The 19486-nt window shown below is 36.5% G+C and overlaps 1 protein-coding gene across 3 annotated transcripts in view; it reads right to left on the bottom strand.

Moving 5' to 3' along the window:
- Nucleotides 1-3590: 3590 nt before the first annotated feature.
- Nucleotides 3591-19486, bottom strand: part of NHLRC2 (NHL repeat containing 2) — a 60180-nt gene continuing 44284 nt past the window's right edge. For all 3 annotated transcript variants that reach the window (XM_053584340.1, XM_053584342.1, XM_053584341.1), the window contains exons 7-11: nucleotides 19155-19386; nucleotides 18456-18578; nucleotides 17336-17545; nucleotides 15479-15698; nucleotides 3591-12637 (exon numbers count right to left, since the gene is read on the bottom strand). In XM_053584340.1, coding sequence (XP_053440315.1) covers nucleotides 12381-12637; nucleotides 15479-15698; nucleotides 17336-17545; nucleotides 18456-18578; nucleotides 19155-19386 — 1042 coding nt within the window. In that variant the 3' untranslated portion in view covers nucleotides 3591-12380. The remainder of the gene's footprint in view (nucleotides 12638-15478; nucleotides 15699-17335; nucleotides 17546-18455; nucleotides 18579-19154; nucleotides 19387-19486) is intronic.

Raw genomic sequence — 19486 nt, 5'->3', positions numbered from 1 at the left:
CTGGCTTTACGTCAGTACCATATTGCCTTGAGTATCCTAACTGTGGTAAGTTTTAAATTGAGAAGTTCATGTCTTCCAAATTTTCTCCTTTTCAAGATTGTTTTGACCATTGTGTATCTCTTGAATTTAAATGTGAATTTTAGGATCAGCTTGTCAATTTCTGTAAAATAGAAGAGAAGTGGCAAAAATGAAACCCATATCTTGTTCCTGATTTTGGGAGAAAAGCATTCAGTCCTTCATCACTAAGTACAAAGTTGGCTGTGGGTTTTTCATAGATGCCTTTATCAGGTTGAAGAAGTTCCTTTCTATTCTGAGTTTATTGAGTGTTTTATCATGAATGGGCACTGAATTTTGTCAGATGATTTTCTGTATTTATTGTTATGATGATGTGATTTTTTGTTCTTTATTCCACTGATTCGGTATGTTATATTAATTGATTTTTGGATGTTAAACCAACCCTGCATTCCTGAACTTAACTCCATTTGGTTATTATTCTGACACCAATTGGTGTGCTGTAAATCAATTCTGGACTAACCAGTCAAATTTAGTTCACTTTCATAAATTAAAGGGTATGGTCCAAACAAGACTGCCCTTACTTCAGATGAATTGGCTACAAATCTGGAGGACTCCCATAACCCCCTTCAGTCAGACTATTCACTAGAATGATTCATAGAACTCAGAAAAACACTATACTTATGGCTATCCCCAAATATAGTCATGTAGGCTAAGGTCTGGGAGGCTCTTTAACATGAAACTATGCCTTTCTCCCCATAGAATCAGAGTGCATTATCTTTGTGGCACATCAATGTATTCACCAACCAGAAGATTCCAATAATCACATCCACAGCTTTTATTGAGACTTCATTATAGAGGCATGATTTGTCAAGCAGACATTGGTCCTGTGATTGAATTCCGTCACCAGCCCCTGCCTTCCCTCCCTGGAGGTTGGGAGGCTAGGCTGATAGAATGTCATTCAAAGCCCCAACCTTCTAATTACTGTGGTTTATCTTTCCACCCTGAAGCTATCTAGGGGAGCATAGCAAGCCACTTCATTAGTATAAATTCAGGTGTGATTCAAGGGGCTCACAAATAAAAAAATCATTTCTATCACTCAGGGAAATCCAAGAACTTTAGAATCTCCATACCAGAAACCCAGGGCAAAGACCAAGATCTTTATTATGTAGCAGTCATAATTCTTTTTTTAAATGTTGCTGGCTGGATACAGTTTGCTATTATTTTTTATTGAGGATTTTTGTGACTATATTCACAAGAGATACTGGTTTTTAGTTTTCATTTCTTATAATGTGTTTGTCTTTTTTTGGCATTAGGTTTATAGAATGAGTTGGGAAGTATTTGCTATTGTCTGCAAGAGTTTTGTAGAGAACTGGTATTATTCTTTAAATGTTTGGTAAAATTAACCAGTGAAGCCATCTGTTCTTGGAATATTTTTTGTGGGATGTTTTCTAATTACTAATCAGTTTTTTTTTTTGCAGTTTTTGGCCGGGGCCAGGTTTGAACCTGCTACCTCCGGTATATGGGGCCAACACCCTACTCCTCAGAGCTACAGACGCTGCCCAATCAATCTGTTTTTTTAAAGGTTTATTCAGATGTTCTATTTCTTCTTGAGTCATTTTCAGCCCCTTTTGTTTATGAGAAAAATTTTCTATTTTATCTAAGTTGTATTATTGATAGTATTCCTTTGTAATCCTTTTATTTTTGTAATGTCAGTAGTAATGTCCCCTCTTTCATTTTTGATTTCCTATGCCACTGCTAAGTTGGGAGTGAGGTCAGTGTTGCGCTTTTTTCAAAGCGACAGCCATGCTTTGTGAACAGGGAACACAGGGGTGAGCAGTAGCCTCCAGTCTTCTTGGCTTGCCTCTTCTGGTGTGTGATCTTTGCCCTACCAGTGAGTTGAGGGGTTGGAGACTCCAGTAATCTTACTTACAATGCCTGGGGCAGAACCACCACTTTATGAGTGGGGCTTCAGGTAAAGGAAGAGAGCCCCAGGACTCAAGGCTGCACTTGCCTGGAATTTAGCCTTTTCAGTGTACAGCTGGGGAAGATGAGGATGTTGGCAGCCTGCACCTCCTAGGGGAACTACCAGAGCCCTTTCCTGGGAATTACAGGAGAGGGAACCTCATTGTCTTGACCATAGCTGGAGTGGAGCTTCTATCACATTCATCTGGGGCAGGGGGAAGGAAGAAGGATCAAGGCTCTGATGCCACAGATTCTAATGGTTCTTAACAAGATTCAGATTTTCTTGAATAAATGTCTCATTGGCTGTGTGCCCTTGGGACAATTTCCAGATAATTTAAATAGCTATTTACAAATGATTTTCACCAGTTACTACTGTTTCCTGGAGAGAGGATCCTCAGAGCTCTTCACAGGCCATTCAAGAAATGTGCCTTGATTGCTAACATTAGCTATCCCTTCCACAGAGTACATAGTTTAATTCTTAGGTTTATAACTTCAGGTGGCTGTGACCGGTTTATGCAGGGCTGACAGAAAGCAGAAGACTGGGAAAGAGGACCTAGCAGGCACATATGTGAGGTTCTTTTTTTTTGCATTTTTTTTTGGCCCTGGCCTGGTTTGAACCTGCTACCTCCAGTATATAGGGCTAGCGCCCTACTCCTTTGAGCCACAGGCACCACCCAATGCCTGGATATTTTTTGTTGCAGTTTGGCTGGGGCCGGGTTTGAACCCGCCACCCTCGGTATATGGGGCTGGTGCCCTACTCACTGAGCCACAGGTGCTGCCCCATCTGAGGTTTTAATATTGAATCAAAGAAAATGTTAAAATATGAAATGATTTAACTTTGAAAAGAGAAGGTTAAGGTTATAAAGAACTAGTATATAGTACAGTATAAAGAACAAGTGGAAATGTTTACAGTGTAGAGCAACGTACCTACATTAGAGACAAGAAATAATCTAGCAGAGCTGCTAAAAGAATGTGCTTCCCGTAAACTTTGCAGAATAGCATTTTAAAACAGGCTAGATCTTTATTTTTGCATGGTGAATTTTATGGGTGACTAAAATGCAGCTTCTCTATTACCTCATTCATTGTGGTAGAATTTAACAGATGCACTTTATTGACACAAATTATTAAAATGACTTTAGTGTTGTACCTTTTACACTGAATCACAGCAAAAACACACAAGAGCTTGTAACAGCAAGGCGCAAGAAAACCAAATAAAGTTCCTGGCTATGTGGATGATTATTTTGTTCTTCCTCCAGAAACAGTTAAAACAAATAAAAGCAGGTGTTTTTTTCTACTTGACTTTCAGCAAGGCTAAATTAACTGTTCTGTATTAAAGACAGTGGGCAGGGTAAACAGCCTCATTAGCTCCCTTGCAATGCTTGAATTCTTAGGTCATGTCAGCTTCCTGAACATGGGTAAGCTATTGTTTTTCCCTTTCCAGGATGGGAAGATAAACTATACTTCAAATATTTATTCTCCTTATCTTGCCTACTTTAATAAGGCACCTGGTTGTGGTATCATTTCAAAGCCAATGTCACATATAGAATAATTTCCATGTAAAGAGATAGATACTATTTAAGGACATGACTCTTTGAAATTAAAATCTTTTTTTTTTTTTAACTTTTTTTTTTTTTTTTGTAGAGACAGAGTCTCACTTTATGGCCCTCCGTAGAGTGCCGTGGCCTCACACAGCTCACAGCAACCTCCAACTCCTGGGCTTAAGCGATTCTCCTGCCTCAGCCTCCCGAGTAGCTGGGAATACAGGCGCCCGCCACAACGCCCGGCTATTTTTTTGTTGCAGTTTGACCGGGGCCGGGTTTGAACCTGCCACCCTCGGTATATGCGGCCGGTGCCTCACCAACTGAGCCACAGGCGCCGCCCTCAAATTAAAATCTTAAACATATTAGGGAAAACGAATTCTTCTCAGGTGTTGGTAAGATTATAGAACTTAGCCCTGCTTAGGGCCCTCTCTCACTCTTTGAATGGAAATTGAGTGACTTTTTCAATAACGGGAAGTATTAATAACAGCAGACACATTATACAATGATAATTAGCAACATGCTTAACATGTTTTTAATCAGAATTCCCAAAGTTTGATTAAAGGTTACCACTTACTAAAATTGTACCCTAAGATTGACTAGAATTGTAACTTTGGGGTCACACAGGGAAACCCCAAACTCACAAATTATACATAAAAGCTATGTATAAACTATACACGTTTAGCATATATAATGTGTATGTATCTCACGACAGAAAATATAAGCATTGTTTAAAGGTTATGAAGATGTTTTCAAACTAAAAAAGATAAATTAAAAGTCAATTACAAGTCAACTTCACGTGTTGTGATGCACAGCAAAAGGAAATACACCACTCATTAATGTGAAAAATTTTTCATTTTAGTTTCATTAAAAATTAATGATCGAAAAACTGACTTGAAGCATCTTGATTTGTTGTATAAGATCTTCACGTTATCTCTTCCCTGAATTACATTCTCATATTCTTTGCCAATTTTCCAACCAGGATATCATCCTCTTACTAAGTTTATAGGAGCTCTTCACATACGATACTCATTAATCCCATATCCATTTTACGTTTTGAAAATATTTTTAGTTTCATAAATCCTTACAACTCTTCTCTTTTATTATACAGATGCTTAAACTTTTTATGTAGTCATACACATCAATCTTTATAATCACTGCTTTGGGTTTAGGTCATTTTTAGGAATGCCATCCTCACCCCCAGAACTATAGATATTTTCCGTATCTTCGTCTGGAACATTTGTGACTTTATTTTTATAACGAGTCATTAATTCAAATTTGGCCTGTGTAGTGTCAAGGTAGAGATCTAATTTTTGTTGTTCTTTTTAAATGTTCCCAATACCACTTACTGAATACATTTTCTAAAACTCTATATAGGAATTAAGATTACATTATTTGATTTTGAGGTATTTGCTTACAAAATTTTAAAGTAAATATTATATTTCTCATTTCCCCCAAATCGCAAATAAATCATAGTGCACAGGTTTCTGAGTAATAAAATTATCTCATGATATAATTAAAACAGAAAGCATATTAAGAACAGACAATGGCATTAGAGAGAAAATATTTAATCTATTTCATGAAAAAAATGTACAAAGCTTTAGGAAAGAGGCATTAACCCTCCGTGTGCAGCATGATAAGCACACTCTCACTTGCCAAGATGATTCGTATTACACTTCTTTGAGTTAGTAAAGGCCACTGCATTCTTATTACAGTCTACGGTTAACAACCCACTTAAAAAAGTCATTGAAGAATACAGTCTCAAAACAAATGAAGGCATACGTTGTATAAAAATATATTAATTTGTCTACACGAAATACTTAAGAAATGCACACCTAGTGAATTCTTTGAGAACCAAACCATGTCTAGAAAAACCAATGAATGAACTTGAATTTTCACTGTATTTTTAACCATAGAGAAAAAAGCAAATATAATCAAATCTTTGGAACAACAGACATGAAGTCAGCACACCGGACTAGCTCTAATCTCAGAAATAAAACTGAAGACTTTATCCATACAAAAGATAGGAAAGTGTCTGAGTGTCTAAAATTTGACCAACTTATGAAATGTTACAATTTGAAACAGTGATGAATGATATAGATCCCAATCACACGGCAAACGTTGATTTGTTCATAACGCACATGTAAAGAAATGACAGCAATTACATTTTTAAACTGGCTCTCAGTGCAAAAGTGAGAATTCCAACTTTTAACAAATATTAGCCTATGTAAAATACAGTTAGAAAGGTATACCTCCGAGTGGAGACAAATCGGTTGAAATTCACATAGGTGTTATTCCCTTCCTCTGAAATTTTAAAATTCTAGGATAAAATCCCACCATAACTAATTTTTCTGTGTATCTATTATTTGTGTAACCATAGTTCCTCACTGAAACGTTAGTAGAAACTACTCCTGTTGTTACTGAGAGGGAAGCCTAAGGTGTAGAGAAGGGGTAATTTATTTTTTGAAGGCATATACTGATGACGATATCAAGGCGTGCATGAACAACACATTTCAACTCGATAGATGAAAACTTGCTAGGTGTTGCAAAGTGTAAGAAAGACAAAGGCAGCCGTTCTATACACACTCCAACAATGAATGTGGTTCTGGTGGGACTAAGAATAATGACTACAAATATTAAAAACAGGAAACAGTTGCAAGGCAGAGTCCTTCTAAATTTTCAGAAAGGAACACGTCTATTTTTACCCTTCATTAGCATAATTTATCAAGTAATGTTTTTTCCTATTTATGTCAATATATTTTTCTCATAAGCTTAGCACACACTAGATAATTATTCCTATGTAAGTACTGTGCATATTTTAATCTGAGAGCTGACTTTCTTCTCTACTTCTTAGCATCAGTTTTTGCAGTTTCTTTTCACCTTTCAAACGGAAATGTGTAATTTAAAAAACAAAAGGTGGTAGATTATGTTTGTCCATATTATTCACAATTTTAACTTTTCAACATTAAAAAATATCTGACAATTTTGCTTAATTCTGCATTGCTTAGACCCAACAGGCCCTTAAGCTGCTGCTTAAAGGGAAAGGAATTCACACCATGCCCTGACAGTTACAACGCTTTTTGGGATAAGGTTATTTAGTTAGAGCTCATTTGTACTTGCTTAGTGCCTTCGTGCAGGTAGGGAAGTATGTATTTTTTTTTTTTTTTTTTATTAAATCATAGCTGTGTACATTGATATAATCATGGGGCATGGGAAGTATATTTGAAAATGCTTGTGATACTTTGCTTTTGGTCCTGTGGCTTTCAACAGAACACAATGCCCTTTGGTACACTTAGGAGGGACAGGCCAGTGGAGAGACACACCAAACAATGAATAACTATAATCAGGTGCACATTCCACAACAAGCACCTGAGGTTTTCACTTTCCATTTCCAACCTTTGAAAATAATTAAACTAAACCAGCACACTAAGAAATGAAAGGGGTCCAGTCAGAAAAGCTGAGGGGGGCTGCCTCCTATTCCACTTTATCCAGGCTCATGGGATCAGATCAGCCATCTGAAAGCCAGAGACAGCCAGTCTAACCTGCAGCCCTACTGCGTGAAAGGGTTAAGGCCTGTTAGTGATGGAATACATACAGGCGGATTGGTCAAGCCTCTAATTTTTAATATTATCCTTTCTATTACCCTAACGCAAAGAAGTAAAAGAAGTGTCTTAACTATTAAGGACAAAATAGTGACTTAGGGTTAATGGTAACTCTTCATTTAGATAAGCTGTGTGCCACAGGAGGAAGAAAAGGCAGTTTTGGTGATTAACAGTGAATTTCACTTAGTATGACTCTACTTTCACTTTCTTAAGTTGATACACATTTCCTTATGGACTTCAGGAAGGATATTTTATGACAAAAATCAACAAATTACTTACCGCAGCATAAAGTGATTTAATTTACAAACTATTTAACAATGAAAAGATGTTTGCATTCTGCACCTGGGTGATCATGAATCGCAATCATCCGTGTGCACATTTTGCTGTATTCGTTTTAACATGTGTAATACCTACTGCTGGAATAATGGGTGGACCATGGTACTTTACTGTAACAGAATTGCATATTTGAGTTATTTAGGTGAGATCTATAAACCATTTTTATTTAGGAAACAAGAAAGTAGAAGACTATATTGCTAGAGCTCATTTTGGCTGATAAACAAAATTTTGTTAAATACGAGTAAGAGTCTTAGGGTCTGAGACAGGCCTGTGCTAAAATTTCAGTTACTCTTTATGACAAGGTCTTCATTATCTTTTGAAAACCAAAGCACTGTCGGAACTTACCCTGGAGAGCTATTTCTTTAATACATCCATCTGCCAAGAAAAACTCTTTATAATAGCTGAAATCAAGAAAGAGTGGTACATAAAATCTTTTGAGAAACAACAATTAAAATCATCTAATTAAATGGATTTATTTAAATATCAAAAACAATCATTGCTAGCACTTTATGGGGCCTGTGGATTAAGTTTCTATGTAAAGTTATGAAATACTTATGTTTATAAAAAATGTACTTTGAGAGTACATTTTGAGAGGCAGCAGGAGTTGAGCAGACTCCCACCCAGGCTCTGTTGCTTCTCAAGAAGCACTCTTGACTATATTGGTATAACTGCTTAACCCGTGTCTTGGTTTCCTCATCAGTCAAATAAGGAAAAGTAATCTCTCTCATAAGGTTACTGTGGAGATTAAATCAGCTAATACATGGAAAGCACTTAGAACAGTGCAGGCAAATACTAAGAACTCAAAACATTTAGCTATGATTCTTAATTACTTGACTTGAAAGCATAAAATAAGTAAGTACTCTTAATTTAGCAATTTGTGCCCCCTCTCCTATATCTTGGAGTAGCGTTAGGCATCAGGAGATCTGTGCCTGAATTAAAGATCCACTCTTTGCCCTTGATTCACTTGGCAGAATTGAGCATTTGCTGGCACCAGGCACTGGACGTTATTCTGGGAGCTTTCCGCATCTTCAGGGGTCACCAATATTCCAAAGCTGTCTCCTCATCTCTAAAATGGACATAACAACTACCTGTTTTGTTTATAAAGTTACTTTGAAGCTCAAGTGAGGCAGTGTACATGAAAGCACTTTGAAGACTTTGTAAAGCACCACCAGAATGAAAACTTTTTGGTTAAGATATAAGTATTCTGTGCCAGTTGCTGGGCACATGTAGGAATGTGGTTCAGGCTGCGTGTGTCTGGACCCTTTCAAAGCAAGTTTATTACTTCCAGTTCCAAAAGGTCTTTTTAAAATTTTAATGAAACTATACTACGCTTTTTATAACTGCAATATTGTTTATAAAATAGTAATATGCTTCATTATAAAGCTGTTTCTCTTCTTGAACCCTAATGCTACGGAGAGTATTAACAAATAGTTGTGAGGAGAAATATTTTCCTTTAGAAATTACAGTTACAAAGAAAATGTCATCTCATGTGTGTCATGTGTGTCTATGGGCATAATTATCATTAGATAACTAAGTCAATAATTACCAGTTTCATTAAGTACTAATGAACGTTATGAACAATATTTCATTGAACTTAACAGAAATCCTATGAAACAAGTAAATTAGCCCCATTTTGTAGAATGAGATGGAAGTTACCAAAAAGTACCTTCTCATAACCACTACACTATGTTACACAAGATAAACACAAGAAGAAAAAGCCATAATCATTTCTATCTTCACGAAATCCCACACTTAAGAACCCTGGTAGATCAAAGGACTCCTCGCTGTGTTCTGATCTTTGGTAATAAAATTGACTTTAAAAAAGTTACTATGTAAGTGCTTATAATTCAGTTAACTTTAAATCTTTAAACAACTTTAGCTTTTTTTCTGATTTTCAAAATAACACGTTGTTCACTAAAATAAATAAAGAAAGTTAAAACTAAAATATCCACAATTCCATGATTCAGGAGAACCATTACTGATGTGTTCCCCTTTGCATATATTTTTATGAAATTGTGAACTACAGAATTTAGTTAGGTTTTCAAGATTGTTCTTAAACATGATGCTGAACACACATTAATGGCTGGACTCAAGTCTTTTTAATTGGCAGATATCAATTAACAGTGAATTTTGTGAAGGTAGAAAAGAAAATTATTGTATTATAGAGATATGTATTTTTAATATCTTCCCAAATTTCCCAACTACCGTAAAACAAACAAAGAATAACTTATCTCAGTGGTATTAGTTCTGAAGTATACTGGCCATTCTTGAATTGCTCTTTGTATGTGTGTATGGATATACGAACATGTATAAACACAGACACACATACTACTCTTGCATAAGAATTAAACTTTTTTTGGCTGTGTTAAGATTTATAGCTTTTTGAAGGCATGGTAATGTAATATTAATAACAGTAATCCTATCAGAACAGTTAAAGGAGAAAATTGTTTTCTCTGCCAAAGTTAAGACGTATGAGTGATTCAATTGTAAGATTTTGCCTTATATAAACAAGTTAAATATTTGTGAAAAGAATATTCAAGTTAGACAAAATTCTTTATAGGTATTATCAATCTTCAGCATGAATTCAGAAAAAAATTCTCTCATTTCTGAAATGGTCTCACCAAGAGGAGAAGACAGAACAGGGAGAAACCAGCAGAACACGGCCGGGCACGGAGCCCAGGTACTGTGACAAAGTGTGTGTGACGCCACAAATATCACTTGTTAAACTATGACCAGACTTAATAATTTATGTGACAAAAAAAGGGACAAGTTAAAAATACGCAGAAATCCTTATAGGAAAAAGAAGGCAGACATGGACCGAAAAGGTAAAACTTCCTAGTGCTTCTTCTTCTGTAAGGTTTCAGTTAGCCAGAAATCCCACGATCCTATTTATATTGCTTAAGTATAATTTACTTAAAATCACACTAATTCACTGTAAGTAATATTTATAATGTAAAAACCAAGGTAGACTGATAGTAAGGATAAGAATGTTCAAAAAAACTACACTTTGAAAGTTAAGAAAAGGATAAACTTAAGATTAACCTAAAATTCTGTCCAGACAAAAAAGAATTAATGGATTCTAAAAAATATTTTTGCATTTTCAATTTACATGAAAATATATAATGTATACTGAGTGTGTGTTTGTGTATTTGTTACCCTGCAAATTAAGTTACCAGGTATTTCTAAATTAGCAAGCTAAAACTATATATACCTCTTTTGGAGAGTGAAACTGCTTATGTCCTTAAATAGAAAATTTTTGAGCCAAAGTATTCTCATCCTCTCCGACTAAGAAATGAGAAATACAGTAAGTAAAATGAGATTAAAAAATAACTAAAGCCTGTTCTCTATAAAAAGAGAATATAAATGTCATATATCCTTATGGCTATGAAAAGGCTATGAGGTAATTATATATAATTTCAAACAGGATTCCTTTTAATTTTACATTTATACTTCTCTTAAAAAACAGCTTTTAGCAGGTTACTAATTAAAGTCATGATTTCTAACATTGTCTTACTTCAGAGGTTTAGTTAATATCATGAATAGAACAAACTATGTTTCAAAACTATATTTCAAAAAAAAGTAAAGAAATGGGCAGATACTTTAAATTTAGCATTGATTCTGAGGGAGAGGAAAGCATATTATGCCATATTGTCTATAAAGATTTACTGAATAAATAAACATGGTTCATCTGCTCTTTTAAAAATATTATAAGCTAATTAAATCACAAATATATTGAATCAGTTTTAGGAAAAACAGAATTAGGCTTTTAAAGAGTTATAAAGATAAATTTTGATAATAAAAAAACTTTCCACTTATCGTCTCTTGGGGTTAAAAAACCCCAAAATCAAAAAACAGTACCATCAAATCACTGTTTCAGCCTTAATATTTTAGGAGGTAATATATTAGTATATACTATATCTATTAACAGCATGAAAGTACTTCACCTTGCAAATTTCACTTTGAAGGCTCAAAAGTGAATTGTAAAACATCACAATACATGATAATAATTTAAATTCTGAATATGGAACCAAACAACAACATAAAAACAAAAAAACGCTAACCCAAACTCAAACCCAATAAATCTGCATTTGATGCTTACAAGTGAAACCTAAATTTCCAAAACAACATACATAACCCATTTACATCAGATTCAGCTGTCACAATAGATTCTTTATCACAGACAGTAATGTGTCCCTAAGTCCGTTTTTCCTTGAAAGTCCTAATATTTCTGAGGACTCATTCATTATCTGGTAAGCATGTGTTCATTCAAAAACAAACTTAAAGTAATGAGTTTATAAAAGTTATAAGGCATTAATCACAATATGTTAAAACAAATAATTTATGATAAAAATAGATAAAAACTCTCTTTAACATATCTTAATGGAGAAAATCATAGAAGAGAATAAAGATCATATTTACCACACACGTACTCTTTGAGCTTCTACTGTGGTGAAAAGCCTTTTTTTGGGCTTACAACAGAATGGCAGGTGTCCTTATATAACCGTGAACTGGAGCTTAAGTTCTGTCTAAAGTATTGTGAAATTGACACATTCAAGTGTGCTGACTAATGTTAAAGGTAGAAAAAGTTAGTTAAAATATCTGGTATTATTATTAGTAGTAGTATTCACTGCCAATTATCTGATGATAGTATTGTCTCCTACAGTGTGGACTTCAGTCTTGTGCCAAATGACAGTATAGAATGCAATGACATGGTTCAAATGATCGGTGACTTGGCTAGAATGTAGCCAGAACAAAGGCATTTGTCTATAATACAAAAGCAAGTAAGGAGCATAGCTTTATTTTAACATCAGTTGCCTGAACTGTGTAATGGTGTCTTGGTACCCAGAGTCAGGAATAGTTTCTTCTGAAGTTACAATGATGGTGAGGATGAGGGTGGGGCTGTGGTGATGGGTTGCTAGCCAGCCTGCTAGAACACATACCTGAGCTCTACCGGCGCCACGTGACCTTGCTGTGTGGCAGTTATCTGCAAAGGCTGGCTGAACAAAATTGCCTTCATCATGCAGGCACTGCTATCTGCACTACAGTAGTAAAGAAACACACTGATAGACACAATGGCTTCAAGGGACAAGCAATCACCAGGAATCTGAAGTGAAATCGTCGGCTGATTAGAAATGTTCTCTATGTCTCCAGATGGTATCTGCCCTTGAAGAAGCCATTCATTGCCTAAAAAATAAAAAAGTAAATTATTAAGGCTTCACAAGAAGAAATTAAAATATTATGAAGACTTTATTAACTCAGTTAAGAAATATACATATTTGTCAAAAGCCTCTAAGTGCCAGACATTGTGTTCTGTGGGAAGGATATAAATATAAATAAGACAATAATGACCCATGAGAAGTTCCCACTCTGATGATCATTATATCGAATTATTGGAATCCTTCTTTTGTTTAGACACTGTACAATAGGTTATAAATTTACTTTTATGAAACCAAGCTGAACATTTCATATATGGCTAGAGAGCCTTAATGCCTCAAATTAGAAATGAAACCCATTAAGTGTGGAAATAAACATAGGATGCTTGAGAAAATGGATCATTTTTACCAAATAGATTATCTTCAGGGATATAACATAAAAACTTAACAAAATAAAATTTGTCTAGGGAATATAACTCTGTAGTGACTTTCTAGTTAAGATAATGATGAATTACTGAATATCCAAAAGTAAAAATAATAAAAAATCTAAGGATTTCTTTAGAAACAGGTGCCATTGCGTATCAATTCTCTGTGGGCTCAAACAACGTAAATACTAAGACATTTAATATACCTCATTTTAGTAAATAAAATTCTCACTAGACTTAAATACACTGATTATCGATACAATAAAAATCTTATAAACTACTAAAATTTTTTAAGCCTTCTAATATTAAAAGTTTCTTTAAATGACTTTACTTATCTCTCGCCTTCTCTCAGAAGGAAAACGGATTACACTGACATTCAGCTGAAGAGGCTGGCAGAAACTGAGCCAGCATTTGGGAAATGTCTAGAGGACACTGAACATAACCCAGTCAGCATCAGTGACTTGGGGCCTCTGCACAAAACCTGGGCCGTCTGCCGAGAAATGATAAAGCGCTACGTCTCCTTTCAGCTTGGCTCTCTTTCCTCTGTTCTCGAAAGGAGTCAACAGGCTCCAAGAACCTGCCGCCATCAGTCCTCTCGATGTCCCCTTTAGTTTAGTGTTTCTAATATTCCGTTGATTGTAAATAAAGTTTGAGAAAAATATGTTAAATAAGAGTAAGGAGAAGGTGAAAGGTAAGCATCTGAAGAGTTAAGCGCAGAGCTTTTATACAGAAGTGTTTAAACAATTCTTTTAAAATTCTCTTTAAAATCCTTTGGCTTTCTTTGCTTATTCTTGGACTGGGGAGTATCTTTTATTTAATGCTTGATTTTGCTAAAGAGATTAGCAGAGATCTTTTTATATTTTAAGTCAAACAAGAAAAGTAATAAACTCTGCTATTTTAATGTCCAAATCTAGAAATAAAACAGAAAATGTCTCTTAGCTGTTTCTCGTATACATCACACGTACGATCTGTGAAGTTATGTTGGTGCTTTTATGCTGCCTTTTTTTGGCTTAAAACTTTCACATATTCTAACCACTTTGAGATACAGACCAAAATTTAGTTAAAAATAAATGTTTCTGTTTCTAAATAACCAGCCAAGAAGAGAAAATGTCCCTTAACCATGAGTGTACGAATGTATTCTATAAAATAAATAGTTTTCAAAAGCTCTACATTATTAGGATTCTTGCCTGACAGCTCATTTGCCTCTATATAATAAAAATGGTAGCTCATATCTAACACAAGTGATGAAATAGCTATTTCATTCTATTTTCTCTATGGACTATTTCAGTTTCCTTTGAAACTACCTGTATTTTATATCCTAATGACTCAATATTAAATAATTTGTGTTTGATAATGCAGAGTTAAAATAAACATGTTAATTTGTCAATATCCCAGTTTAAAAACCAACACACTGCTATTTAATTGCACACAGAAATTAAATTAGTGATCTCTAATTGATGCAGTCTTTCAGACTTCATGGACACTTCCCCTGAACCTACAGGAAGGAACCTGTGGAGCAGGCAGAGTTTCAGAACTCTTCTGGCAACGAAGCAGCTGCAAGAGGCCTAGAACTTACTACATGGCCAGCCCTCTCCCTTGTGTGGAGAGAATTCGCCCCAGGTTCAGTCAATTACCCAGAAGCTGCTTCCTCCCAGCGAGATCTCTTTGTTTCTAGGTTTGGACACTGAGTTAACAGTTGGAGGCCGGCAGCTGTTACCCTCAGAACTTATGAAGGTAAAAAGACACGACACTGGGATTTGGGTAACGCACAAAAGAAAAGTGGGTGAGAGGGGATGAGGGAGGAAACGGAAGATTGTGCGAGAAAGTGTGAAAGAGCGTGGGAGACGGGGACAGAGGACGATCATTACAGACAGGGGTCACAGACACTCTGGAGCACTAATACTTCACTGTGTTAGAGATGATGGGAGATGCGACTACAAGGCAAGCAGTTTACTCACTCCTTATCACCAAGGAGCAGTGAGGACGCTGGTTCACACTGTGATTCACATACACAGAAGAAAGGAGAGACCCGGACAGGGGATGGGAAATGAGAGCCTTGGAAGAAAACATTAAATAAGAATATGGCTTGTAGAGCCTATTGTAGACTTTCTAATTCCCAAGAGGTTCTTTTGGGCGACAAAAATAGGCTGAAGAACAAGGTTAGAATAAAGGGAAGAGGTATGAGAAAGTCTATATTCCAGGAAACAGTGCTAACAACTGACATTCAACTTCAGGAGGGCTACACCATTCTTTACTAGCAGGGAGGAAAGGATCGCAAAGACTAAAGAAAACTGCTAAAGTAGAGTCAGATCTGGATTCATTTTTCCACATAATCTTTCAAATCTTGTCTGATTAGAGTAAAAACATGACATAACAAATGAAAAAGGTTACTAAATTAAACGTCAAGAATTTATGAAATACTTGCATCTGCAAGCTTCCTCTCCTACCGTCAGCTGATAGAAACCAGCAGCTGGGTACTCCTTCAGTTAGCTTTGTTCCCGACGGGAGCTCTAATCTCAGTTTGAACCGAAGAGTCTGGCCGGGACACGCAGTCATGGGGGAAAGCCCAATGTTGGGAGCAGATTTAGGCAGTTTGGGTAATGTCCTCTGTCTTTCTGCTTGGAATGGGCCATCTACCACAGCGTTTTCAGATGTGAAGATGGGGAGCTATGATATATATATATATAAAAAACCCATAACTGTTATTAAAACACAAGTACTTTATAGAAATTACAGAGTGAGAGAGCTTATTTTTAGACTGTTGAAGAAAAATGAAGTTCTGTATCAGTAAAGTAATTGCCATTCTCATCTGAATTAGAATGTGCTTATTTGGACACCGTAAAGGTTATTTTGTAGGTACAAAAATACAGTTCATCTTAGCAAAAAACCTCAAAAATTCCCACTTCTCAATGAGACAGAACGAAATTAATTGTCCAATGGTTATAGATGGTAAGACATTAAAGCAAAAACTTTATAAATTTAAATGTACTAGATATATTATACATTCTCATAATTTGCATTGTCAACTCTAAGAGGATGTTACTCACATCAGAGATCTATGTAAAGAGAGAGGACACAATTATGATGGTAATCTGGGTTTTTGTTTATTTTGTTTTTTACTTTAAAACATATACCTTGCAAATTACTAGACTTCAGGGATAAAAGTCATGCATTTTTTTTCTGGTAAATGTAATACATCAAGAGTTAGCTTGTAATAAGGCATTTCTCCTTGAAAATTCTATAAAGGATCATATCCACAACTCTAAAAATTGATTATAACTTAAAGTTTCTTCTAATTTTATTTTCACTGTCTCGAGAAATATGGCTTCTAATGCTTCCTTTGGAAGATTAGTTAGTAATGGACTCAGCATGGAAAACAAAGGCTATTCATTAACCTGAGCTAAACAACCCAGCTCCCACGGGACAGGGACACAGTGTGTGTTAGGGTGTCCACTCGCTTAGAACCAGATGTGAGTCCCCACGGGACAGGACACAGTGTGTGTCAGGGTGTCCACTCACTTAGAACCAGATCTGAGCTTCCACGGGACAGGGACACGGTGTGTGTCAGGGTGTCCACTCGCTTAGAACCAGACCTGAGCCCCCACGGGACAGGGACACGGTGTGTGTCAGGGTGTCCACTCGCTTAGAAACCAGACCTGAGCCCCCACGGGACAGGGACACAGTGTGTGTCAGAGTGTCCACTCGCTTAGAACCAGATCTGAGCCCCCACGGGACAGGGACACAGTGTGTGTCAGGGTGTCCACTCGCTTAGAACCAGACCTGAGCCCCCATGGAACAGGGACACAGTGTGTGTTAGAGTGTCCACTCGCTTAGAACCAGATCTGAGCCCCCACGGGACAGGGACACAGTGTGTGTTAGAGTGTCCACTCGCTTAGAACCAGATCTGAGCCCCCACGGGACAGGGACACAGTGTGTGTCAGGGTGTCCACTTGCTTAGAACCAGACCTGAGCCCCCACGGGACAGGGACACAGTATGTGTCAGCGTGTCCACTTGCTTAGAACCAGATCTGAGTCCTTTCCTTTTTTTTTCTTGAAGGTTTATCAAATTGTCTCCAACTTCCAGTATCATTCTCAAACTCTCAGCACAGATGAAACTTTTATTTTAAGAATAACAGGATATCTTTAGAGCAGTCCTGCTGGTCTAGATACCAAAGAACACAACAGAGGCATCCGTGTCTCTGCTAGAGATGGCCTAACCAAAAATGCCTCTGTCGGGGATGCGAAAGAGCCTAGATATCTTTCTTAAAACCACACCCTGTAACTTATACTTTAAGATTACTTACCACAGAAATCATTTTTGTCTCTAAATCCATTACTTTAATCTGATGATTATTGGTGTCTGCTACATACAACAACTGACCATTCTCTGCAATACACAAGCCTCCAGGTTCATTAAAAGTTGACTCAGCAAAACTGGAACCAATAACATTATTTGTGTCTCCAGTTCCCGCTAATGTCATGCAGTTTTTTGTTTTTGGATCCACAACTTTAATCTAAAAGACAAAGAACAAAATTTATGTACCTGAAGAGTTCATGTGTATGTAGTATGGAAGGGTGCAGCGTCAGAAAATTAGAGATATCTGATTACCGTTAGTATTCTCAATAAATCTCACAAAAAATAGATATTTCCATATTTTCTTGAAAAGCCACATATTCAAATTACACTCTAAAAGGAGATACTCTATTTTAAGAGCTAAAAACTATGTAAAATCTCTAGATATAGCTTGTCTTCTAGAAGCAAACTTTGATATAATTATTTCTGGAATTAAATTTAAATTGTATTGTTTTTCTTTATAACTTTCATGACTTTCTTTCTCCTCCTGAGCACCTGGTGTTGCCTGAGGATTTGCTACGTGTCTTAAACTCAATGATCGCTAGTAATAGCTCAACTATATTGACTCTGTGGTCTCTCATCACAAAGTACTGTATAAACATTTATTATCCACCGATTATTGTAAAAAAGAAAAATGCAATAAAAACTAAAGTAATTAAATAGACAAAAATGGAAATGCTGTTGGAAACGAAATCATTTGTTAACAGGCATTAATTACAACTATCCGACAGCTCAGAATCATTCATTTTTAGTTGACCTGTCAGTTTCCCTACCTGCCTTCTTCTTATTTATTGAATATGTTACTGAGCAGCTTTGATAGGACGCAATTCACAACTTTTGATCATGGACAGTGGAATTGGTTTGGTGCTTGCCCGAGTTCTGGATACTGTCAAAACCTCTTGGGAATAAAAGGACCAAGGAAAGAACAGAACAAAGCGCCATAGTCATCAGAGGCTGTTATTCCTCTCTTATTCTAGAGTGGCAGTTGTAGGAGGCTCATAGATCCTTCAGCATTTTAAACGCTGCGTATGAAAGACAAGGTATTATGTAGTGTGTCAGGACTCCCGTACCTTGTGATTGTAGGAGTCCGCCACATACAGTGAATTCCTTTTCTTGTCCCACGTTACTCCGAGGGGGTGCTGAAGCTTTGCACTCATTCCTACTCCATCAACATCACCAAAAGCAAATAAATTCTTTTATTTTTTTTAAAAGAAAGAAACAGTAGTTATTACATTTTTTACAGTGCTTTTTGTTAGAATGTAAAGTGAAAATTAAGATAGTTGTATTTGCTATTTTAGTTAAAAGGAGAAAGGGCCTGATTTTCATAAAAATAGGGGTGTGTACTTGACTCAGATTAGAAAAAACCAATACAACTTTGAACTGTATTAGTTTGTGGTGCTTCCTACTTTCACTTACAACAGTCAGACCTTGGGTCAGGAAGGGGTCAGGTCTGCTGGTCAGGTGTTCCGTCCACCCCACTGCACAGTATCTAATTTACACTTTTCTATTCTCTCCAGTGATCGATATTTCATCTTCCCTGTCTCCCTGAAGCCTTAACATTTATATGTAATCACATAGAGTCAATTTACTTTTCTTAGATGGTTTGGTACTTGTGTTTCTTTATATTCACATTGGCTTTGCTTTGACTTCCATTTTAACTCATGGACAGGCCAAGACTGATCTCTCTCAAACCTTATTAACTTTCCACAATTCAAGAAACCGCCAGCTTGGCCAGTCTGAGCACATAGTGCAAGAGTGACAGTCATTACCATGGGATCTCGTTCTCCTCCCACGAGGTGCTTCACGGCTCCATCTTTTAGCGAGACTGTTCTCACTGTACTGCTTTCACTATCTGCCACAAATAGGCAGCTCCAGGGATCCTCAGAGGCCAGGGACAGGCCCGAGGGCTGGGCAAAGCCCGCCTTGTGCGGATAGGCATTGTTCCGGTTCTCTTCATTTCCACTGCCAGCAAAGCGAAGGCAGGTTCCTTTTTTTAACTCACTGAAAAAGACAAATTCATCGGTGGAATCAACATGTGGTATATGTTGCCAATCCAGTTATTAAATTAATGAAGGTAAATGATCAAATCAATGGTGATAGG

Source organism: Nycticebus coucang, chromosome 3 (assembly GCF_027406575.1).
Source record: "Nycticebus coucang isolate mNycCou1 chromosome 3, mNycCou1.pri, whole genome shotgun sequence".
Classification (NCBI taxonomy): Eukaryota; Metazoa; Chordata; class Mammalia; order Primates; family Lorisidae; genus Nycticebus; species Nycticebus coucang.
The sequence above is the reverse complement of the archived record's forward strand: the minus strand, read 5'-3'. Positions and strand labels throughout refer to the sequence as shown.